Source organism: Rattus rattus, chromosome 12, assembly GCF_011064425.1.
Source record: "Rattus rattus isolate New Zealand chromosome 12, Rrattus_CSIRO_v1, whole genome shotgun sequence".
In the NCBI taxonomy this organism is placed as follows: Eukaryota; Metazoa; Chordata; class Mammalia; order Rodentia; family Muridae; genus Rattus; species Rattus rattus.
The window spans coordinates 84173387-84198338 of record NC_046165.1 but is presented as its reverse complement, the minus strand read 5'-3'; the positions used below and the strand labels follow the sequence as shown (position 1 = coordinate 84198338).

Genomic DNA, 24952 nt, shown 5'->3' with positions numbered 1-24952 from the left:
ACACACATATGATACCCATGCCTCCATAAAGAATCCATAAAAACCAAACTTGGAAAATATAATGTACAGGCAAATGACGCCTCCCTTAGACAATGACCAGATAAAGCATTATGATAAAACAATCTTGAAAATTTGCCCATCTGCCACTGCGCAGTGTGGTTTGTGTAAGTGAGTCTTAAGTGAGACTCTCGGCAAAACTAATTTTTTTGTGAGCAGTTGTTAATTGGAGATGGTTTCCTGATTTGAGAGGGGCATCATGTTGACCTCCTATGATTAACACTGGGACACAGCGAACCATTGGACTGAGAATGGTGTCCCCAATGGAGGAGTTAGGGGAAGGACTGAAGGAGCTGAAGGGGTTTGCAGTCCCATAAGAACAACAATATCAACCACCAGATCCCCCAGAATTCCCAGGGACTACACCACCATCCTGAGAATACACAGGGATGAACCTATGGATCCAGGCACTTATGGAGCAGAGGATGGCCTTGCTGCATCAGTTGGAGGAGAGGCCTGTCAAGGCTGGATGCCCATTGGAGGGGAAAGCCAGGGCAGGGGGAAGGGTGGGAGGGAGGGGTGGATGTATGGGGAGCACCCACATAGATGCAGGGGATGGGGGGATAGAATGGGAGGGTACTGGAGGGAAAACTGAAAGGGAGATAATATTTGAAATGTAGATAAAGAAAATATCCAATAAAAATGAATAAAAAATCCTAAAAAAAACTAAACTAAACTAAATAAAAAACAATGAACAACACCCTGACAGCTGTATATTACCCACTAGTCATCACGATCTACATTGGCTTTTACCTTATTTGGGAAGAACAATGGAGACATAATTCCTACATTATTGCTATTTCTGTGGCTGTATTGTATGATGAGTTAATATTCTAGGCCCACAGAGTAATCAATGGGACATCTAGGCGTATGCTATCTTACTCAGGCTTTCTCTAGCTACTGTAGAAAAGAAGACGTCTGTAAAGTGATGGCCTCACAGTCTTTCTCCATCATTTCCATCTCTCTGCATAGGGATGAGCTAAGGTGAGCAGGTGGAGAGCAGCTCCATTCCATCCTGAGAGTCGAGGAGAGGACCAGTACTCAAATCAACTGCACTTGTGTAGACAGTGCCCTGCTCTATTTCCCTTGGTACAAGCAAGAACCTGGGAAGCATCCTAAGCTCCTCATTGACATTCGTTCAAATATGGAAAGAAAGCGGCCCCAAAGATTGATAGTTTTGCTGAATAAGAAAGCCAAACATTTCACTCTGCACAAGCCATTGAGACTCAGCCATGTGCTTCTGTGCCGAAAGTGCACACTATTCAATGGCTCCTGTATTCCGTCCTCAAACCTGCCATGGGGCCTGGAGCCCCATCCACATCCTGTGTCACAGGCCTTCCAGTGCAGCATTTGCCAGGGGTTCCTTTTAAGTGGCAGCTACAGTGTAGACCTAAAAACAGAAAATTCGAATGTCAGTTTCAACTCAATCCATTTAGGACAATTTTCTCTATCCTTCTTTTTAAAAATAGTTTTCAAATTGAAATATAATTTTAATACTTTCCTTCTGGCAGCACGTGGAGCCTATGAGAGAACAGAACTCATTATGCTGCAGAGACAAAAAGACTGTAGCTGACTCAGCCCCATGTGGAACATCTACATCCCACACTCTCCTCCCTTGGCTCTGAAATCTTCGAGGAAGAGGGTGTGGACAAACTGTGAGAGTGGTGGATGACTACACAGAAGCAGTGTTTCCTGCACATAGCAGGGCAGCTGCACATGTGAATTCACAGAGGTTGACAGTACACACAAGTCTTGCAAAGGATCAAGCCAGAAAGATTCCATCACAGAGAAGGAAGACGGATGTTCCTACCTGTTTTTATTGAAGTTGCAGGTCCTGGTGCAAAGATTACCTTCCAATGAAGGCCACATATCCAAGAGTACATGGGCAGTACAACCTATAACACAAAACTAGCTGTATTATATTTTAAATGGGATTATGGGACACAATTCAGGACTGGAAGGAGCAGAGTATAATAATCAAAACTCTATGCATAATATTCTGTAAGAACTAATAAAAATCAAAAAGTACATAAATTATATCAGAAGTCTATGTGTGTGTGCATTTTCTTTTATGTACACTCACCACACTAAATACGGTAGGACACACATAGTTCATTAACACTAGTGATTTCAGGCATCCACTGGGGACTTGAGACCTGCCTCCTTTGGGTGAAATTCCATATTTATAATGTGCTGTGCAGAACTCTGTGGTGCAGGTTGGAGGGAAATCAGCAGAGGGCGCTGCCGCTTCAGATGTGACTCGTGGTGACTTAACATGACAGACTCACTGTGCAGACAGAAGTCCTTGTCTCTGAGTGAGGAGTTTGAGGAGATCCTGCAGAGGACTTGCCCTGTGACTTTGGTGCACTCAAGGACCAAGTGTCATTTCTTCTATGAACATGCTTCCTGACACCTGCTCTGTTCTTGTGCTCCTCCTAATGCTCAGTAAGTTATGTTCAACTCTAAGGGTTAATGATGTCCGTTTCTTACAACTCTAGAAGTCTTTAGTGTTCCTTCTCAAATAAAAAAGTAATCCCTCTGTATTTATGCATTTATATACTTATTCATTCATTTTTATTATTTATTTTCAGGGAGGAGCAATGGAGACTCAGTGACTCAGACAGAAGGCCTGGTCACTCCCACAGAGGGGTCACCTGTGGTGCTGAACTGTACCTATCAGACTACTTATTCAGATATTTCCCTGTTCTGGTATGTGCAACATCTCAATAAAGCTCCTGAGCTACTCCTGAGGAGCTCTACAGACAACAAGAAGACGGAGCACCAAGGGTTCCACGCCACTCTCCACAAGAGCAGCCGCTCCTTCCATCTGCAGAAGCCCTCAGCACAGCTGTCAGACTCTGCCCTGTACTACTGTGCTGTGGAGACACAGTGAGGGAGACGGCAGGGGAAGCTGCACATGAACCAAGGGTGCAGGAGGGCTGAGGAGAGGGAAGGCCGGGGGAGGAAGGCTATGTGTTTTGCTAAGTGATTGTTTTCCTAGCTGCTTGAAAAATACCTACAAGTCACAGGTCAAATTGCTAGAAATGTAGGTATTTGTGGTTATTTTGACAAGATAGGATAGATGTCAGTGCTAGAAAGAACCCAGGTTTTGATCCCCAGAAATAGTGCCAGACCTCTCCCAGCAAATACCTCCAGGGACACCCTAACATGGAATTTAGCTCTACCTGGCAGTCTTACAAAATTGAGTGATTTAAGTTTTCCAACAATCTTCTGTTATTACCCCACGAATTTATGACTAATGAAGAACATAGACTCTAGCTTTCAAAATCTGCTTCAGTCTCACTCCATAAGTTATGTACATTCTTCCTCTCCTAGGTACATCTTACAACGATTTCCTCCTTATTCCCTGTCTCAGTTACTTGTCTATTGCTGTGAAGAGACACCACAATCAAGACAATTTACAAAAAGAGCATTTAATTGAAGGATTAATCACAGTATCAGAGGGTGATCATTATGGTGGGGATTATAGCAGTCACCCATGATCCTCCCTAAACAGTCTACAGCTAAGAACAAATCATCCACATGTTTTAGCCTATTGGGACCATTCTCATTCAAACCACCACACTCCGTGACAGTCTTCACTTAGTGAATGAGCTCATGAAATACAGCGGGTGGAGCTTTCAAGATGATGCCCGAGAGGGAGCTCCTTCCCTCCCTTCCCAGTTCTACATCTTGTGTAGGAGGGAGCTTGTGTATCAAGAAAGCTCTCCCCATTAACAACCACTCTCTTCCTCCATTGCACTTTGACTAAATCCTGACGATGTGGTGTAGTCACTCACCTGGGATTTGGGTTCTCTGATAATATGGGAAAGGAGACCAAGGTTTTGGTTCTTCTCAATTCTCTAAACAAAATACTAGTTTAAACTAAAATGCTCTAGTATTCATATTTATCTCTTCCTAAGGGAAGAAAGGCCTGAAATTAACAATAAAAACAAAACAAAACAAAACTGTGGTATGTGTTAAGAGAGACTCAGTTTTCTGTACACAAAGAAGTGCATGTTATCTTACCGTTTATGGAGCAAAATGGAATGTCAAATTGTGTTTCTACTCAAAAACCTCTTACTAATGGCCCAGCATAGAACAGAGTCTCTCAAGTGAGAGCTTCTTAAGACTGGAATGAGAGCTAAATCTAATAAAAGTTCCAGTGTCAGGCAAGGGAACCCTCCTTTCAAGTTGTTGGTCAGGGGTTTTCAAGAGTTTCTTCCAAATACAATTACTTCTATCACTGCCATTGATTGCCTCATAGAACATGAAGGTAAGACCATTTTGTTTAGGACACCATGTACTTCAGACATAGGGCTTGGAGGAATATATAACTAGAACTGCCCTGAAGACTCCTCCCTGAGGTGAGTTCTCACAGTGTGCAGAGGTGCTCTGTAAGACTACACTGGAGAAAAGCAATGAATAATCATAACAAAATGTAAAGTCTCTGAGAAAAAACAATGACCAACATGTCAGGATATCCACAAGGGTGTAATAGCAGCACTTCCACATTGGGAGAAACTAACATATGCCTTACTGAACTTAAGGCACGTTCAGTAGGAAGGAACTTCAGCCTAAAACTCTAAACCTAGTAAACTCCCCATGGCTGAGAATGTCATAGATGCTAAAGGAGAACCCACTACAGCCGCTTTCCTAAGTCAGTATAGCTCCTAACTGTATTCAAAATATTTATAATTACACACACAGACAAATGTAGTTTTCAGCCCTCATCAAAGAACTTTCATTTTGATGCAGATGAGGCCACTACAGCAATGACGACTGACCCGAATGCAGAGAGCAAGTGGCTGTGAGGTCTCTAGTCCCAGTTGTGCTCCAGAGTCCCTTATCCAGATAGATTCCAGGTATAAGAAGTGCCAGTGGTGTGGTCACATGGCATAGTCTTGAGTTTTAAACTGTGATTAAAAAGTATAACATTTTGAAGACTGTGCTTCACCAAATACCCCTCAATTACAATTTCACCCACCAGGTGATGAGGAAGTGGCCATAAACATATTTCGGATCTGGCTTGGTTGCATGGCTGAGTTGGACGTATTCGTGTGACCCATGGTCTCTTCATTGTGCACCTAGGTGCTGCCAACATCATTTCTCAGTTTTTAGCCAACGCTGGGTTACATTATGAGTATTTGCTTCCTGGTTCCTTAACTCAAATCAAAGTGGTTTATTTCCAGACAGTGTCTGGTGTTGGAACCTGTATCTCTCCCTCCTCCCTAACTGCTTCTAATAAGCTTTTCTGCTCTCACTGTTCAGGGCTTCAACACTATGTGCTCTCTGATCTGTCCAAGGAGGATTTTGTCCTTTGTGTGCTGCCTTTGCAAAAATTGCCTCACAGAATGGACCTGTTAAGGTTCTCAATGCCCTCATTTTGATTGATGACAGGGACACACACACACACACACACACACACACACACACACACACACACACACACACACTGGGGGAGGCAGGCAGGAGAAGGAGAGGGAGAGGGAGAGGGAGAAAGAGTTACAAATTAACCCTTGCTAGAGTGAGAGTTGTGGTACTGGAACTGGAGGTCGATTCTCATAACCACTGCCCCCTGGTGTCCATGCTCTGCATAGTTTCCTCCTGTAGGCAGGACCTACAGTATGGCAGGTGGCAATCCTAAGTTATGTTGAATTCATAAGAAAGGAAGGCACTGCACAGGTAACTAAGGCTCTCATCACTTGACCATTTGTTGATGGGACTTAGAGTTCACCAAAGTGAAGATTGTCTGTGCTGGACTTGTTATTTTAAATGTACTTTCACAATGTTTATTTGAATATATACTTCTAAATTCACTTCATATGGAAATGTTCTAATAGAACATTTACTCTACCTTATACAGAGGGTAGAGGCAGGCCAAGAGAAAGAAAATGTCTCTTCCTAGTTGTTTCTTCAGTGTTATTAGGATGAAGGTTTCTAAAGCTCCTTCAGCTCGGAGCAACCTCTGTCTACCTCGTCAAACTTTATTTGCTTCCTGGGAATCTCTCAGGAAGGAGTGAGCTGCTTTCTGCTCACCTTGGTGACCTTGCTGTGTACACAAAAGCTTGGAGAGCTCTGTGACTGTCACTCTGCCTCAGTAGGTGTTCTTTACAGAAAGAACAGTGTGTGGCTTCAGTCTGAACAGAGACCTTACTGTGGCTGAGTTCCCCACACAGAACTAACGCTGTAGGAGGGTAAAGAGCCAAGAGGTGCCCTAGCATGAGGGCTGCACCTGTGCATGTAGAGCAGCTGCTCATCCCTTCTCCCTCAGGATCCTTCCCTGCATGTGTGACACTCTCATCTGGGTCAGCAGTGCCTCCTGAAGCTCACACAGGAATTGGGTTTGTCTCAGGCGTGGGGAGCTTTCATGTTCAGTGCAGGAAGGGTGAACATCTCTCCACCTGAGGATCCCCTGACAATGGGACCAAGGGAGCTGGGTGCTCCTCTGCCCTGAGTCACAAGTGCTGAGCTGGACACAACCTGAGCCTTGCAGAGAAGAGACCAGGGTCCCAGCCTCAGGCACTGTCAGGGAGTTGGCATGGTCCCTGAAAGCAACAAGCAGAGAAAGTGGAATCTTGGGAAGTGCTTCATTCCTATGGGATAAATCTGAGCTGCCATTTACTTGTGTCTTGTTAGAAAAAAAAATCTGATTCTTGAGGAACATTTTCACCCAAGGGTAAAAATTGTACAAAATTACACTACTGAATTCTGATCAAATTAGAGGTCATTAATTCTTTTAATACTGTATGAGACAACTTAGATGTCATGAGTTTACTGTGAGCTAGTTTGGAGAAGATTGTGTGTGTGTGTGTGTGTGTGTGTGTGTGTATGTGTTGTTACTAGTTTCATTTCTTAAGTAATCTTTGTTATGGTGAAACTTTAAAATGCACTCCTGTGTTGTTATGAACGCAAGCCCATGGTTTCCTGCAGTCACCATGTGAACCAGCACACCAGGGCTGCTGCCCCACCCTGCCCCTGTCACTCTAGACTGCACACTCCTGCATTACTTTCCCCAGTGTTCCTCCTTCGTACACAGTCGCCATTTTCTCCAGCATTTAGAACACATCTTGACTGTTACAGGAGTGTCCCACATTTTAAAATGCATTCCAAAGCTAGGAAACCATTACACTTGTGCTATATCTCTATTTCTTTCTTTCTTTCTTTCTTTCTTTCTTTCTTTCTTTCTTTCTTTCTCCTTTCGTTCTCCCTTTTATTCTCCCTCCTGCAGTGATTTCATTTAAATTATTTCTCAGTGGAGACCGTCTTTTGTAAGGTTTGTGAGAGTGAGTCTATGTCAATGTCAACCATGTAGAGGTTCTGAGGAAGACAGAAGAGAGCATCAGAATCCCTGGAGCTGGAGATACAGGCAGCTGTGAGGCACCTGATGCAGATGTTAGGAAGGGAACTAAGGTCCTACAAGGACAGCAGGCACCATTATCTGCTGACCCATCTTTCAGACCCCAGTTCGGGCTCTTTCGGGAGAGCATGCACCTGTTCCCTGGTTGTTGTTTCTCTGAGTTTCCAGGCTACTGAGCGGCTGAAGCGTGTTCTCTCTGATGTGCCCGGTCCTCCCCGCTCCTGGTTTCCTAAGTACACAGAACCCCAGGGTCGTCTCAAAATGTACCCTCCCCTCACTGTTCTCCACCCAGATTCTAGGCAGATCTGGTTTGTGAGGAGCTTCAGGCTCTGAAGTCAGGGAGGGAACACCACAGGGTGTGGCCTGGTAGGGTTCCTGGGTGGAGCTGACTGGTCTCAGGAGGAGGGGTCACTTCACCATCCCCACTGTCACCACAGCCCAGGGGTTGGTTATTTGTTTCTGTCTCCAGCAGCCACACAAGCACCATGAAGAGGCTGCTGTGCTCTCTGCTGGGGCTTCTGTGCACCCAGGTTTGCTGTGAGTCTGGCTGTCAGCATTCAGGGCTCCTGAGAGGATCTGGCTCAGCACATGGAGGGGTGGGGAGAGCAGCTTAGGACAGAGCTCCCACCTTCTCAGGGGACATGTTCCTGGCTCTGTGGGCACTGCAATGACAGTCATCAGTGTCTCTTTCTCTGTTTCTAATCAGGGGTGAAGGGGCAGCAAGTGCAGCAGAGTCCTGTGTCCTTGGTTCTGCAGGAGGGAGAGAAAGCCGAGCTGCAGTGCACTTTTTCCACCACAGCAACTGAGCTGCAGTGGTTTTTCCAACGTCCTGGGGGAAGCCTGGTCAGCCTGTTGAACAATCCTTCCGGGACAAAGCAGAGGGGAAGACTGACATCCACGACAGTGGTTAAGGAACAAAGCAGCTCTTTGCACATTTTCTCCTCCCAGATCACAGACTCAGGCACTTATTTCTGTGCTATGAATCCACAGTGCTCCCCACACACCTGCAGCCTGTGCACAAACCTTCAGCTGGGTGGGTTAGTGCCTTAGCAGTCACAAGACATCAGGAAGCCACCACAGAATGTCTGCCAGGTTTAATATCATTTTTTTATATTTATATTTGTAGAATTTTAACTTCAGGTAAGCTTTGGCCTATGAGGTTCAGGACTTTGGTTTTTATCTTTATTGTTCAATACATGCTTTGTTCTGAGGCATAAATGTCCATTCTAGAACTAACAGAGAAGCTGACAGGAGGATTGAATCAATGTGCTCATTTAAGCCACACTGCAAAGACAGCTGCTGTGCTCTCTGCTGGGCTTCTGAGCACCCGGGTTTGCTGTGAGTCTGGCTGTCAGCATTCAGGGATCCTGAGAGGATCTGGCTCAGGAAATGGAGAGGTGGGGAAAGCTGCTCCATTGTTCTGCAGAGCTCCCACCTTCTCAGAGGACATGGGAGTGTTTACAGGACTCACGGATGCTGCAATGACAGCCATCTGTGTTTCTTTCTCTGTTTCTAATCAGGGGTAAAAGGGCAAGAAGTGGTAAGGAGAAAAGGAGTGGAAATCAAAGGCAGGCACCCAGGTAGAACTGCTGTGGATGGGGTCAGGGTTAGTGAGGAGAAATCAAACTGCAGCAACAGCCAGGTCAAGCCATGTAAGCTACAGGATGCACAGAAAGCTGGGTGCTCCAGCATTCTTACTGCTGCTATGAAATAAATGCAACCGAGAGGGTGAAAGAATGTTATTGTACTTTTGCTTCCAGGTCATAGTTCATCATTGGTGGTAACCAAGGCAGGAACTCAAACAGGAGATTCAAATAGAAACCGTGGAGAAAGTCTGTTGCTAGCTCACTCACAGACGCATTCTTCATTAGCGTCCTTACAGAGACCTGGGCACTTTCCCACAAAATGGTGGCACCCTCAGTGGGCTGGTCTCCAATACATCAAAAAATGCTGCTTGGCGTTATAGTGCTATTTTATTAAATTTACAGAAAACTTTAGGGTATATTGAAGCTATTGAACCTTCCAATTCATGATTTTGAGTCATCTTTTCATTCATTTAACTTTACTTGTCACTGCTTTGAGCTTTTCTAGACAGACATCTGAAGATCTTCAAGAAAATAACTAGAAAATATGAAAAAAGAACTCAACCATGTATTGTTATTAAACAGTATATATAACACTATTACACATAGTTTAAATAACTTTAAATAGAATGTTTTTAAAGTTTTTACAACTTAATAAAAGAGAATGATTGACTCATTCTATACTGAACAAAATGAGCAGACTCTAAATGCACATGTGCGGGATAAGGACATATACTTGGAATGCAGCTAGGGATTGTCTGGTTTAGTACAGCGTGGTTGTGGGGTCTCCATGACTTTACTAGAAGATGGAGGCCATTGCCGAAAACCACAGCAAATCAAAGTGAGGAGCTGTGGATCCTAGTGACGGTGGACGTGTCTACAGTACAACCCCTGCTCCTGCAGAGGCTCAGGAAACCCTGGAGAAGACAGCAGGAGAGATGGCGGGAGTCAGAGGATCAGGTGACACTGTGTAACTCACTGTGTCTCCTCAGAATGTTGGAAGCCGCACAGATGAGGTCTCACCAACATAACTGCCTCAACAGGAGCTGAAACACAGCAGCTAAAGTGGACGGGGAAAGCACACACAGTCTCCATTCTAGACAATGAACTACTGGACACCAGGAATGCCGATGGTGGGGAAATGGTCTTTCCCTGAGACGAGCACACCAATTGGTTATCCAATACTGATTGGTCAGTCCTGAGGAATATACACAATTAACATATGAACTGAAGAAGTTGTATTTATGTATGCACGAATAAGCATGTATATACACACATATGTAACAGTAACAACATTTAATGAAAACAGACACCATAAATTCAAAATAGCAGGGAGAAAGAGACGGGCAGTTTGGGGAAGAGGGAAGGGAAGGAGGGTTGATGTGATTATATATAATCCTCAAAACTAAGAGAAACATAAAAATTAGTGGAAAAGGTATGTTTATAATTTAATAAGCGTCGTTTGTACACATGGTCTGTATACAGGGTAAATAAAATATAACTCATGTCAAATTCAACCATTTACTTATTTTATGATGGTTTAATATAATTAATGTGCATTTCCATTTCCTTGTTCTTATGAGTGGTTCCTCTCATTTTTCTAGAAGGAAGTGGTTTTAGGCAAGATAGGGAGATGGAGACTTGGAGAAAAGGCTGGAAGGGAAGGAAAGAAAACCATCCTGTAGCTGACCTCAAAATAGGCAAAATCTCGTTCCTTCTCAGAAATATTGTCCCCCAGAGTGTCCATGCATTTCCTCAAGCCTGAGCCTTAAGCTCAAAAAAACTGCTGAGGGAAGACTTTCCTATGTGGCCACAGGGGGGCAGTGCTGCTTCAGAGCAGCTGAGGGCTCTGGCTCTTCTGCACCCCTCAGTAAGATGGAATTTAAATTGTTTAAAATAAGTAAAGCCTTATCTCCTATGTTGCCTAAGGTTACTTAGAGATCAAATCCATGGATCTATCCAGTCATTTACCTATAGTAAATCTAGTTAATCCTGGGCCCACCTTGTCAACAAATAGGAATTTGCAAGTGAACACTATGAAGATGCACGTTATCCTTCAAGGCCAAGGCCACATTAACTTCTCTATTGTCCATCTCTAAGGTTGTCACCCACATGTGGTCCTTCTCATGCCACACTGATATGACCTGTGCCTACAAGTCTGTTACATGTGCTTTCCACTGGGAAATCTGTTCTTCATTTGAAGCCAGTTCACTCTTCTCCATCAGGATCTTTTGTGACTGATGGGCAGGCGATCTCCACACCCTTTCCTTCACCATCTTCTCTAGACACACAGGTATCTGTGGTCGTCTTCAGTTTTCTGTTCCTGAGTGCTGAGGCTACTTCAAAGTCTAGAACTGTGCCTGTCATGGAAAGACGCGGAAACACAACCCAGAGAGTTGGACGTTAGGCACTCAGCAAATGATAGCACTTCTTCCTTATCCTTGCTTGACTTTTTCAGTTTTCAAGTCTCTGTATTCAGTCACAGTCTTAAAATATCCAATGAGAATCTTAGAGACAGTTGAAATCACCCATCCTTTCTGGCAGTATCAGAGACCCCTCACCATTGATATGAAGCATCTTTGGCCAACGTCTCCCTGCTGTGCATGTTATAGGACTTTTTTTTTTTTTACCAAGCAGCCATGTGTCACCATAAGGACTGTTCAGGTATCACTGTGCTGTGTGACTCCATTTTCTCTGCTTCAGATCCTGTCCTAACGACCCTCGGTGCGAGACTGTAATGTAGGACTGGTAAAATGGAATAACCCTTTGTTGTTTGGGGTAAGAGTTTCATCCCAGCAGGAAGTAATTAATACAGAAATTAATCCCAGGAACATGAGGGTGTTGCTATGTCGAACCTGACTATGCTGCCTTTTGGGAAGATTATGGGAGTGTTTTGGAATTTTGGAAGAGAAAGACCATAAGTGCTCAGAATGTAATGAGCTCTACTGCTGGGGTGTTAGGACACAAGAATGATGTGAGATGTACAGACAGTGTAGGCCTGGCTTAGAAGATTTAAAAGAGAAGAAAACACCCTACCAGGATGGTTGATTAGATGCTTTGAATTAAGAATCTGTGCAAATGAAACCTCTGCTTTTGGGGGACCATTGGTTCTGATGAGCTAGGCCTGAAGAGTCAGTTGTAATGGATTTGGGATTAACTGAAGCAAATCTTCTTGGAATTCTCTCCTAAGGTTCTACACACAGAAACTGTGGTCTGGGGACATCAGGGCTTCAACATGGCAATCAATGTGTAAGAGTCTCACATATGACACCGTTTGCAGAGCAGAAGCTGCAGGACAGAAGGGAACATGGAAGAAGCTAAGGCTTAGCACCAGGAATTTACTTTGTCTGCTCTAAGTGGACTCTGGTTCTTACCACTTGGAGTAAGAAGTTTGTGACTTGTTTGGATTTTACAGGAACAGAGTGTTAGAGAAGTTTAGATATTAAAAAGGTTTTGAACCTTTAAAGTCTTTGAAATTTTAAAAGACTGGTTATTTAAAAGTTATCTTTTGTTTTATATTGTGATACTAAAATGAGAACTTGGAGCTCAACAAGAAAAGAAAGATTATGATTTAATAATGATTTTTATGTATCATGTTGACAAGTAGTAAGTTGTGATGATAATTTTTGTCAACTTGACACAAAGTAGATACCCAGGAAGAAGGAACCACAATCCAAATCTTGTATTTGACTTACTAACGGTTTGGAGGCATGTCTGTGAACATTTTCTTCATTGACAATTGATATGAGCTTGACATCCATGTTTGACATCCATTTTGGTAGATATCCCTGGGAAGCTTGCCTTTTCCAAAGTTAGATGCAGGAGGAGAGAATCTGGAGAACAAGAAGGTGGGGAGAGGGGCTGAGAAGAGAGGGTAAGGGGTAACTGTACATGGGATGTTATATATGAAGGAAGAATAAATAAAAATAATTGATTTGGAAGTGCCCAGCTCACTGTTAGCACTGTCACCCCTGGGCAAGAGGTCCTTGATTGTATAAAAAACAAGATGTGCAAGCGAGGTGAGCAAGCCAGTGAGCGCTTTCTGTTTATGTTTCCTGACACGATTTCAGCCTGAAATCCTGACTTGACTTATTTAGGGATACACAATAATCTGAAATGGAAACCTCAGAAATTATTTCCTCTCCAAGTTGCTTCTGGTCATTATATTTATCTTGGCAGTAGAAAAAAAAGCTAATTCACACACCAAAAGAGGCAGCCCATTCTTTGCGCTGGCTTTTTTATTTGCTAGCCTGTGGTGTCTTGTAGGAGCATTCTTCTTACCTCATGTGTGTGTGTCTATGCTTCTAGGATATGCTTTCTTTCATCATATCATCATCAACGCTATCAGCACACATTAATTGTACAAATTACTGACTTGTGAAATTTTAATATACACATATGTGGTGAGATTTTTCATATTCATCTTGCCTTCACTCTCCATTGTCCTCTTTTTTTTCTCTGCCCCTGTTCCCCTCCACTTACTCATTTGTCTAACTTACAGTTTTAGGTCATCTTTACTTTCCCCCTTCTTTTTTTATTTGTGAGTGTGTGTGTGTGTGTGTGTGTGTGTGTGTGTGTGTGTGTGTGTGTGTGTGTGTGTGTGTTTTCATACAGGAGAATACTTATGTGTTGTGTATCCCTATATGTCTGCTTTACTTATAATATCACGTCCTTCAATACCATCCATGTTCCTACAGATATTGTGAGTTGCTATTTCCTCGTGGATGAATATCACTCTGCTGTTTTAGGTACAAGGTTTCTCCATTCATCAGTAGACAGGTGGTGCATGAGGTGCACCTCCATTTTGGCAATGGTTTTAGTGCTAAAATAAATGCGCATATGCAGGTATCTCTTGAGCAAAATGGGAAGTACTTCCTGTGTCAGAAAGAGCTTCAGACAAAGTGATTGTGAAGGGTGGAGCCTGCTGAAAGGACTGAGGAGCCTGTGAAGTCAGAGACAGTGCTCTGTGGGGAGATAAAAGGCCACCTGAGTTCCCCACAAGCTTCAGTCTAGGAGGAATGGACAAGATCCTGACAGCATTGTTTTTACTCCTAGGCCTTCACCTGGCTGGTGAGTCATGGAGGATATGGGATTAATGTGGAGGCACAAGAATACCGGGGCACCAGGAAGTCATGATATCATAAGCAGGAAGTACATTCCTGGGAAGCTAACAACAGTTGTTATTTCTCTACACAGGGGTGAGTGGCCAGCAGGAGAGACGTGACCAGCAGCAGGTGAAACAAAGTCCCCAATCTCTGACAGTCTGGGAAGGAGAAACCACAGTTCTGAACTGCAGTTATGAGGACAGCACTTTTAGCTACTTCCCATGGTATCGGCAGTTCCCTGGGGAAGGCCCTGTACTCCTGATGGCCATAAGTTCAGTGTCCAATAAAAAGGAAGACGGAAGATTCACAATCTTCTTCAGGAAAAGTGAGAAACGGCTCTCCTTGCACATCGAAGACTCTCAGCCTGGAGACTCAGCCACCTACTTCTGTGCAGCAAGGGCACAGTGCTCTCCACACACCTGCAGCCCAGACCCAAACCTGCAGCTGAGGCTCCAGCAAAGCCTTGCTGCAGGCCGAGCCTGGCAGAGATGCACAGGAGTTGTCATTTGCAGGAGCAGGTGAAGAGGTCACTCAGTGAGTGTGAGGATTAGACCATTGGTCCAGAGACAGACCAAGCTGGAGTCATGGCTTGCTTTCTCCCGTCTCCCTCAAGAGCAGCTGGCGTCTTCCATCTATTCCCTTAGCTAGTTTAGATGAGTGGTTGTATAAATAGTTCTCTGTGTGATTGGTTTGCGGCAACTATAAATTACAGAGTCCCTGTCTCCCTGCACTCTTGTCAACAGTGTTCTGAATGTGTGGTGTTACAGTGCAGTGTCAAGAGATTTTGACTTTGGCTCCTGGGATAGGAATCACAGAGTTTTCTTTTACCTTAGTTTCCTCTGATTACCAGAGAAGCAGTGATTCACATGACCACTTCCTCTTGTTTTGCCTCTCATATCCTCATCTACCTCCAAAAAATTCAAGTAGGCAAAGCAGGAGGTTTTCACAAGGATGCAGTCCTGTCTATAACAGACAGAAGACATCAGTGGAGAAGGAAGAATTCAATTTCCTCATATACTGAAAATCCATAACCTTCACTAAAGAAATAATTTCACATGTATATTTCATAGATGAACAAAATATCAAATGGATGTAAAATTTCTATCGTATAAAATCAGCTCCCATCTTTATGGCCATCTGCAATGCACAGAATTGAAAAAGGACCTCTCATCACATAACACTTTGCTGGGTTTACTCATTTGGTGCTGTAGAAATAAATGCCAACCAGATTTCTAATGGAATAACTTTCATTGTCTTATATGTTTAAATATTTTCTTGTCACAGAGTTGATGTGACAAGATGGAAGCCAAGTGAGGAGGAATGTGTACCTAGGATTGGGAATCTAGACTTAGCAACACAGTGGACCTCTGTCTCAGGAAAACAAAATGATCAAAAGCACTGTGGAAGATATTTAATTTAAGAATGTGAACGCTATAAATTCTCTTTCTCATCCACAGTGAATAGATTTTCAGTATCAAAAAGGGAAACTTACAAAGGAAAATAAAGCCAGTTGGCATTAAGCTTAGGAGATATATCTCAAAATACCAGTAAGTGACCTTCCCATGTCCTTCAAAATCTTCCATCCTTGTCACATTTTAAACTAGAGTCAGAAATTGGAAACAGTATTTGCATCTGATTGGGGTAGGAGTCACAGAATGCAAACACTGAGCTGGACATCAGCAGGAGAGGGAATGCATACTTAAGGATGTACCACAGAGAATTTGGAAACTCTGGGTACCTTAAGGCCAAACCCTGAGCTTCCTCTGGAATGAAAGGCTGGGAATTATTTAAAGAGAGCTGAGAGAGAGTTATGACAGATTGATGAAGTATAACATAACAATAACCACTTCGGTGTCTTCCTGCAGTGGGCAAGCAAACGTCTGCTTTTGGGGTTTGAGGTTTGAAATAAATTCCTTTTCCAGATGCATTTTCAGTCTGCAGTCAATTGTGTGTGGGGGTCTCCATGCTTCAGTGTCTCTCCTTCTGCTGGCCACTCACCCCTGTGTAGAGAGAGAAATGTTATTAGGGGCGATGCTGACATAGTCATGGTTTTATGAGAGAAAGATGATTTACAGAGGAGTTTTCTTTTTCTGAAAACTCTAACAATAACTGAAGAACAACACCAACTATGGTCATGCTCCTGTGACAGTGAATGGCATCACTGAACATCTAGATACAGAAGCTCCTCACTCTCATGCTTCTCCTTCTCCAGACTCCTGCCAAGATTCCCAGAGCTGTGTCATCGGATAAGCCTTTGTCGGGGCCATTGGCTCTTCAGGACCCAACACAACAGTTCAGTCTTACAAATCTGTTTTGATTTTACTTTTCTGTGATGTTTTGCGGATGTGAATTCCCAGTGGTTTGGGGGTAAGGAGGAAGGAAGGGTAAGGATTTCTGGTTTGTCTCTGCAGGGAAGCCAGGATTGGTGATCATGTTTCACCTGTAATCAGACTGGCGTCAGAACAGTTGAAAGTTGAGTGAGTATAGGCAATAGAGTGGGGACTCATGCTTATCTTCCCAACTCCTCTTTCCAGTCTAACAATTTCATGTTCTTTCTCCATCTCTCAGCTTCAAAAAACAAAATTAAACAAAAGTATCACCCACCCCAAACAACAAAAACAAAACCCACCAAATAATGATCAAAACAACAAGCAGGCCAATAAATTTAAACATGCCAAAACAAAGCAAAACCGACATGGCAGGCGTAATGGGAGGGGAAAACCTGAATAAATATGCTATATGAACAAAAGCGTTGATTGTAAAAAGCTATTGTAATTGATTCCTGGTGCTAAATGAAACCACTTTTCTTCCATGTCAACCACGACATCAGCGAGGCAGCTCTGTCTCCTAACTCCATTTTATGTCCGTATTCACATTTCTCAGTCACATCTGCCTTGACCACACATTGGGAATCTCTGTAGCCCTGACCTTGGTCCAGACATATTAACCAAAATGATATTCATACTGACTAAATATGAGATAAAATAATTGAAGACAGAGTCAAAATAAATGTTGTGTTGTGCCTGAAATTCCTACTATGTTCTGTCAAAATAGAAGTTACAATGTTACTAAGACACTAGCTGAACTTTGATATAACTTTTTCATTCATTGTTTTTATAAAAATGCTGTCCTGAACTTTGACACCTTTGACACCAAGAGACTCTAAGGCATTACCATTTTATTAGTCACTGGCCAAAAATTAGAGGGCTCTTATAATCTTGATTACCCTAATTAGCATGGTAGTCTGCATTCCACCTACACTACAGGGCAGGACCCCTAACACATAATGGATTACAATACTCTTTTTATTTTTGGTTTGGTTTTGTCTTTTCACTGTTTTTTTTAATCTGTTACATTTTTTAAAAAAAATGGTTTTGAGACAGAGAGAGAGAGAGATCATGGAGTTGGGTTAGGTAGAAGGTAGGGGGAAGGACTTTGGAGGTGTTGGGGTAAGGGGAAAAATATGATTAAAAATATTGCATGAGGGGTTGGGGATTTAGCTCAGTGGTAGAGCGCTTGCCTAGCAAGGGCATGGCCCTGGGTTCGGTCTCCAGTTCCGAAAAAAAGAAAAAAGAAAAAGAAAAGAAAAAGAAAAAATATTGCATGAAAAACTTGTTTTATGAGGCAATAAATAAAAATTAAAAAATTTTGTTCTGAGATGGCCCCTCAGGCCTTATCACAGATCACAGATTGATTTATTAACTTTGATATTTTAAGTTATTATTTTTATTTTAATTAAAACATATTTACTTCATTTTCCCCTTCTCTTCCCTCCCTGAAACACCTTCTGTGTCCTCCACCTCCAGCTTCACTTAAGCTCTCCAATAGTAACTTCAAATCCATGGCCACTGTTTCTATGGTTACCCTTTCTCACACACACACACGCACACACACACACACACACACACACACACACACACACACCCCACTAGTGTGTGTACATGACTATATAAAGACAACCTGTTGTGTCTGGTGTTGCTTGTGTGATTTCTGTGCTGACCACTTGATGCTGTAGCATTCATCAAATGCTCCTCCCTGGGGATGTCCATTTGTCCCTGTACTCAGTTGTCTGTAGTTCTTTGTCTAGGGATGGAGCCCCATGACATTTACTATGTCTATGGGCACCATCATTGTTCAGGACTATTTATGCAATCTGTTGTGGTATCAACCAAGAGCATCGCTTCCCTGTCATTTCTAACAGACGGTCTTACAGCAGACTTCCTGGCCTTCGGACTCTTAGACTTTCTTGCTGCCTTCTTTTCTCCAGTGTTTTCTGAGCATTCAGCATAGATGTAGATGGAGAGAGAGAGAGACAGTGTCTTGCTGTAGATGTATTCAAGGGGCTGGCTGTCCCATGGCTTGTTCTCTATATTTTGACCAGGGGTGGTTTCCTATAACAGTCTCCATCTGCTGCAAAGGAAAGCTTCCTTGAGAAATAGGAGAGCTACACTTACTCATGGGCATAAGGAGGAGTATTTAGATTACAGTTTAAAAGGTCTCTGATTTAGTAAGTGGTAATAGTAGATTCTCCTCTGAGACCCATAACGTCCTGAGGTCTGAGTAGTTAGCTACATTTTAGTACCAAACCTGATTTCCCTCTTGTTGAGTGGGTCATAAGTCCCACTAGAGAGGCATTGTTTACAACCAAGATACTAGTGCCGCCATTGCACCTTTCTAAGTACCTTGCAGGGTTGTTCACTAATGTGATTCATAAGGATCACATCAAGGTAGAACTATTGGTGTCTTCCCTTCTTTGGAACTTGAATGGCACCTTTTGATGTTATGAAAGTTAGCGGTCAGCAGTGAGGTTTTCAGGTCAGATCCAGTTCAAGTCTTTAAAGTCCTATGAACAACGTGCATGGTATCTTCAATGGGACTTAACTTCAATCTCTGGGATCCAAGGGCAACCAGAATAGCCAGCACTCTTCCTAGAGCCTCTTGGATTCCCATGATCCACATATGGAAAGAAAGTTCTCATGCCTGGCATTTGGTTTCTTATTAGATGATCTGTCTCTTGAGGGGTATTGCCACCTTGAGTGTGATAACTTCCTTAAAAAATACAGAATGTAGTTCAGGTAAACATGAAACAATAAGTATCTTTAAGGCTATTTCAAACATCCTCAGTGGCATTTATACTGTCTCTCTCTCTCTCTCTCTCTCTCTCTCTCTCTCTCTCTCTCTCTCTCTCTCCATCTGTATTAAACTTCCTTTCCACTTCTGAACTAAGCACACTATTATCCAAATTTTCCTGAATCATTAACTTCTTTTTATGACTTTTGAATGTTAAGCTTTATTCTTTTTAAAAGATTTGATTGATTGATTGATTGATTGATTGTGTGTGTGTGTGTGTGTGTGTGTGTGTGTGTGTGTGTGTGTGTGTGTGCTGGCACCCACATCAGTGTGAGTATACAAAGACTTGTGTATATACTTGGTTAGTCACTCCTGTGTGCATGTGAAGGACAAAAGATGGTGTCCAATCCCTCAAGGCTGGAGTTTGAGTTTTTGCAGGATGCTTAGCTTGTCAAATGTCCTGAGAGCTGAGCTTCTACCTTTACCATTAGCAGCAAGTGCTGTTCACTGATGAGCTTTCTCTCTACCAATCTTAAACTTTATCTTCACTAGGAAGTATTGTCTATCAATAAATCACAAGGAAAGACATAGGAGCATTTAGAATAACACCTGTTGTTCAGCCCAGGACTCAAACCCAGTGCACTCCAAAGCCACATCTCAGAGGCTGCGGCCATGCAGCAGAACATCCCCCTGCTCTGTGGAGAACTAGAGCAGGGGCAGAGCCCTGCCATCCTGAGCTCCCCAGGCTGCTGTGGCTCCCATGGTCTCCTGCTAAGTACAGGGACTGCAGTCCAGGGCATGTGATCTCAGCTCTCAGCAGTGAAATGGACAGAGGAGGATACCTCAGAGTCCAAACTGTAGTCCCCAATGTATTTGCTTTTTGATCATTTAATCTCATAGAGAGGCCTGGAGCTGTTTCAGAGACCTTATTTGTATTTTCTCTTTTGATTGCTTCCTGGGTTATTTTAATTCACCCATTGGATTAACAACTACAACTGGAAGATGAAGAGCTACATTCAGAATAGGATACAGCAGTACACAAAAATTCCACCACCAAGTCACCTGGAATTAGCATGTTTCTAAGTACAGGTTTATGTGTAGCATGGACATGTAATAGGTTTGAGTCACAGAGAGACCTGGCAAGCTTATTATGAGACCATTTGTAAATTAAAATACACAGAATTTAACAAGCAAGACTGAATATTTCATGTCAGTGGGACAGAAACTTCAAGGACATGTAATAAGTGTAGTTCTCTGTTTGGAGAGAAATGAACATACCTTCTGAATAAAACTTGATGTTAGACTTTAAAAACCTAATCATTTTTTGTAACGGAGGGTTTTTTAATTGGTATAATGTCTGTCTGTCAATCTTCCCTGCCCCATCTCTGTATGTATGTTTCTCTTTCTCTGTGCATCTGTCTCTCTGTGTGCATATGTGTGTTTGTGTATGTTTGTGTGTGTGTGTGTGTGTGTGTGTATCTCTGTCTCTCTGTTCATCTTTCTCCCTGTCTGTGTATATTTGTGTTTGTGTGTGTGTGTGTGTGTGTGTGTGTGTGTGTGTGTGTCTGTGTGTGTGTATAAACCAGTGGACAACATTGGGTATCTTCCTCTATTGCTTTCTACATTTATTGATTGAATAATTGTTTGATTGATTGATTGATTGATTGGTTGGTTGGTTTCTTTGGTTGAGGCTTTCACTGAGACTGAAGCCCACCGACTGACTGACAGTGAGATTCCAGGATTCTCTCGTCTCTGCTTCTTAGTGCTCAGACTTCAGGGGCCCCCACAGCAACTGAATTCATGTGTGACTGCTGGAGAGGACTCATGATTCATAACTGACCCCTGACACACTGAGCATCTACTTAGCCTCTAAAGATTATTATGACATTCCTCTTACTATTTTACAGAATATAAACAGAGGGATCTTTAATAATTCTGATCTAATATCCTTCACCATGTGATTTTAAACTAACTTTGTTCATTGCAGAATTTAGATAGATCAACACACTCACTAAGAGAGGAAGATTATTTCAGATCCCAAAGGTTCATGGGGTAATTTATGAGATCCTTGAGAACCTTTTTTCTTTATTAAGCTTAATTTGACAATAGAGTAGCACCCACGTGTGTAAAGCAGCTACACCCTCAGTAGGCACGAGTTTTCTGAAGCTCCCTTTTCTAAGTGCTGCCTCTTTTGACTACTAAGAAAAACAAGGAAGCAAGTAAAGGTCTGTGGTGAGCTACACATTTGATCTCCGTGTATGGAACTTGAGGCCTATGATCACACAAAACCCCATTTCCTGCTTGAGGTAATGAAAGACACACAGGCAGTTCATGTGCACAGTGCCTGTTGCTCAGACTGAGAGCTGAGCTGAGGCAGAACAGACACACTCCTGCAGAGGGACAAGTGCCACATGCCTCCTCGGAGCCTGCTCTGTGTGCTGGTGGCCCTGGCTTGGTCTGGTATGATGCATCGTGTATAACTAAGGGTATCCAACAGGAAGCATTGCCCCAGGCATATGACGGTTCCTATAGACACGGGGGGCAGGAAGGATGGGAGGGAAGCCAGACAATGTGCACTCAGTCAGCTTTCTCTGTGGGTCCTGAGGTGCCCAATGCCAACAGTGTTTGGTTCACACTGTCACGGGGTAAGCTTTTAATTCGTTCTTCTGGTTGTTTTGCAGGATGTAATATGGCCCAGAAAGTGACTCAGGTTCAGTCAACAGCAAGCAGGCAGGAGGGGGAAGAAGTCACCCTGGACTGTTCATATGAGACAAGTCAGAACGTATATGATCTTTTCTGGTACAAGCAGCTTCATAGTGGAGAGATGGTTTTCCTTATCCGCCAACCTTTTTTTGATTCTCAGAACCAGAGGAGCGGCCGCTATTCTGTAGTCTTCCAGAAATCACTCAAGTCCATCAGCCTTGTCATTTCAGCCTCTCGACCAGAGGATTTGGGGAAGTATTTCTGTGCTCTCAGTGAATTGACACAGTGTTTGAAGTGACGGCACAAGCTGAACAAAAACTGGGGCTCCTTAAGCAGAGGCTCCCTGAGAGAGGGAGCCCAGCTGAGACGCACACCTGCACATCCTGAAGAAGATCTCAACTGTGGATGCTCCGTCTGTGGTCTGCATCAGAACTGTGCTTCTAAGTAAAACCTCAGGGCATGCAATTTAGAAATAATTATCGTGAGCGGCTTTGTATACTACACTGACTTAAAACAGAGCTAAAAATAGACCGCTGAGAATATGTGTAATATTTTCTGCACTTGGGGATCTTGCACCACAATAATTTGAAGTTTCTCTTTAATTTGTTAACAGAACATACCTCAGAGGAGGCATCTGGAATAGCAAAGAACATAATTTCCTGGGAAAGTTACACTCAGAAGGAGATCCAGCATGAATGTGGTAGTAAGAGACAGACTATAAGGATTTCTCTCCATGAAATACTGGTGGTGACTGGGTTACTCCACCAATCTTTACCTTTGTATTTAGTACTGAGCCTGAGGTACTGAAGGTCAGCTTAACCAGCAGTTGAGGAGGACAGGTACATGAGCATAGCACCTGGCTGTCCTGAGATTTGTGAGAATTCAGTGAGACCCAGAAAGCCAATGGAATCTAGAAGGATAAACCTCCCTCACCTCCTCAGTCCCTCTGGTTTGGGGGAGCATCAGAAGAAGTCGTGCCATTTGCCAACGTGATACACACAGACTCCACCTGAATAAAGAAAAGCTGTAGAAGTGAGGAGTAGAGAGTTAATGGTAAAGTGAGCTGGAATCTAATGGACATCAAATATTTATGGGGCCTGAATCTGCAGGGCTGTATAAAAATAATTAAATATATCACACCTGTTCCTTAATTCTTCTACAGTTGCCATTTCCATGTCCACCCCCAAAACACAGCAACATGGAGAAGGAAATTCTGAGAAATGTGTTTCCAGATATGTTTTTAAAGATTTATTTTTTATATCATGTGTGTAACCTTTTTGTCAGCATGTATATATGTGTACTGGGTGAAGTCTGGTGCTCATGGAGGCCAGAAGGGGATATTAGATTCTGGAAATTGGAGTTATAGAAGGAAAGGATTTACCATGTGGATATCAGGCACTGAATCTAAGTCCTCTGCTAAAGCAGTGACTGCTTTTAATTAGGGAGTGTATGTTCCAGGTCCTATTTGTAGGTAATTTGCATAAACTGTACATGATAAAGGAGGTAAATAACTTCAATTCACCAATTAAAAACCATAGGCTACCTGGGGGCATTAACAAAGAATACTATCTGTGTCTCCAGGAAACACTTCCCACAGCTAAGAACATCAAACACTGAAAGTCAAACCATAGAGATCAGCATCGGAAGTAATTGACAGCTGTAAACATGGCACTGCACGTCTCATATTTGACAAAGGAGACTTCAGGCCACAGCTGGTCAGAGATCTGAGGAGAGCCACTGCATAGCCACAGAGGGTAAGTCTTGTGCATGTGAGAACACGGAGCATGGCTCCCAGTTCAACAAAATAAACTCTAATTGACAGAAAATGTCACATGGGCCCCTAATCAGTGATGATCTTAGACTTCAATGTTTCACTGTGACTTTAGCAAGTCTTCCTAAATTAAAAACCAACAAGGAAACTTCAGAGCAAGAGATTCTGCAAGTCCACCTCTCTGAGTTTGGCAGGAGAATCCCAGGCAGGGAAGGGAAGCCAATGTGCACTCAGAGAACTCACTGAATGCAAGCAACAGAATCTTAGCAGATGTAAAATTTATGTTCTTTACTGTAAGAAGCAAAAGCCTGATCAGTCAACAAGGGACACAAATGTTAAAGAATGTTTTAATGAATAAATAAGTGTAACATCCTATGAATTTGTTAGTAGTTGTCCTTTTTAAAGATTCCTCAGGAGTGGTATAGCTGGGTCCGCAGGTAGCACTGTTTCCAATTTTCTAAGGAACCTCTAGATGGATTTCCAGAGTAGTTGTACCAGCTTGAAATCCACCAAAAACGGAATAGTGTTCCTCTTTCTCTACATCCTCGCCAGCATCTGTTGTCACCTGAGTTCTTTATCTTAGCCATTCTAACTGGTGTGAGGTGGAATCTCAGGGTTGTTTTGATTTGCATTTCCCTGATAACTAAGGTGCTTTTCAGTGATTCGATGTCCCAGAAAATTGGACATAGCTTTACCTGAGAACGTAGCTACACCACTCCTGGGCATATTCCCAAAAGATCCTCCAACATAAAACAAGCACAGGGCTCCACTTTGTTCATAGCAGCCTTATTTATAATATCCAGAGGCTAGAAACAACCCAGATGTCCCTCAACAGAGGAATGGATACAGGAAATGTGGTACATTTATACACTGGAGTACTACTCAGCTATTAAAAACAATGACTTCATGAAATTCATTGGCAAATGGATGGAACTAGAAAATACCCTGAGTGAGGTAACCCAATCACACACACACACATAAAAATAGAAACACACACACACACACACACACACACACACACACGGTATGCACTCAGTGGCAAGTGGATATAAGCCCAAAGCTTGGATTACCCAAGATACAATCCACAGAACACATGAAGTTCAATATAAGGATAACCAAAGTGCATATACTTCAGTTCTTCTTAGAAGGGGGAACAAAATTATTCACAGGAAGAGATATGGAGACAACATTTGGAGCAGAGACTGAAGGAAAGGCCATCCAGAGACTGCGGATCCATCCCATAAACATATAGCCACGAAAACCAGACAATATTACTGATGCCAAGAAGTGATTCTGACAGGAG

The 24952-nt window shown here is 42.9% G+C and overlaps 3 gene segments (V, D, J or C); all 3 read left to right on the top strand.

Moving 5' to 3' along the window:
* Positions 1-2340: 2340 nt before the first annotated feature.
* Positions 2341-2982, top strand: LOC116913628. The segment is given in 2 exon segments: positions 2341-2502; positions 2649-2982. Coding segments are annotated over 2 exon segments (354 nt in total).
* Positions 2983-14018: 11036 nt separating this feature from the next.
* LOC116913255 lies at positions 14019-14627 on the top strand. The segment is given in 2 exon segments: positions 14019-14070; positions 14197-14627. Coding segments are annotated over 2 exon segments (483 nt in total).
* A 6959-nt stretch (positions 14628-21586) lies between these two features.
* On the top strand, positions 21587-22176 carry LOC116913254. The segment is given in 2 exon segments: positions 21587-21635; positions 21857-22176. Coding segments are annotated over 2 exon segments (369 nt in total).
* Positions 22177-24952: the final 2776 nt, after the last annotated feature.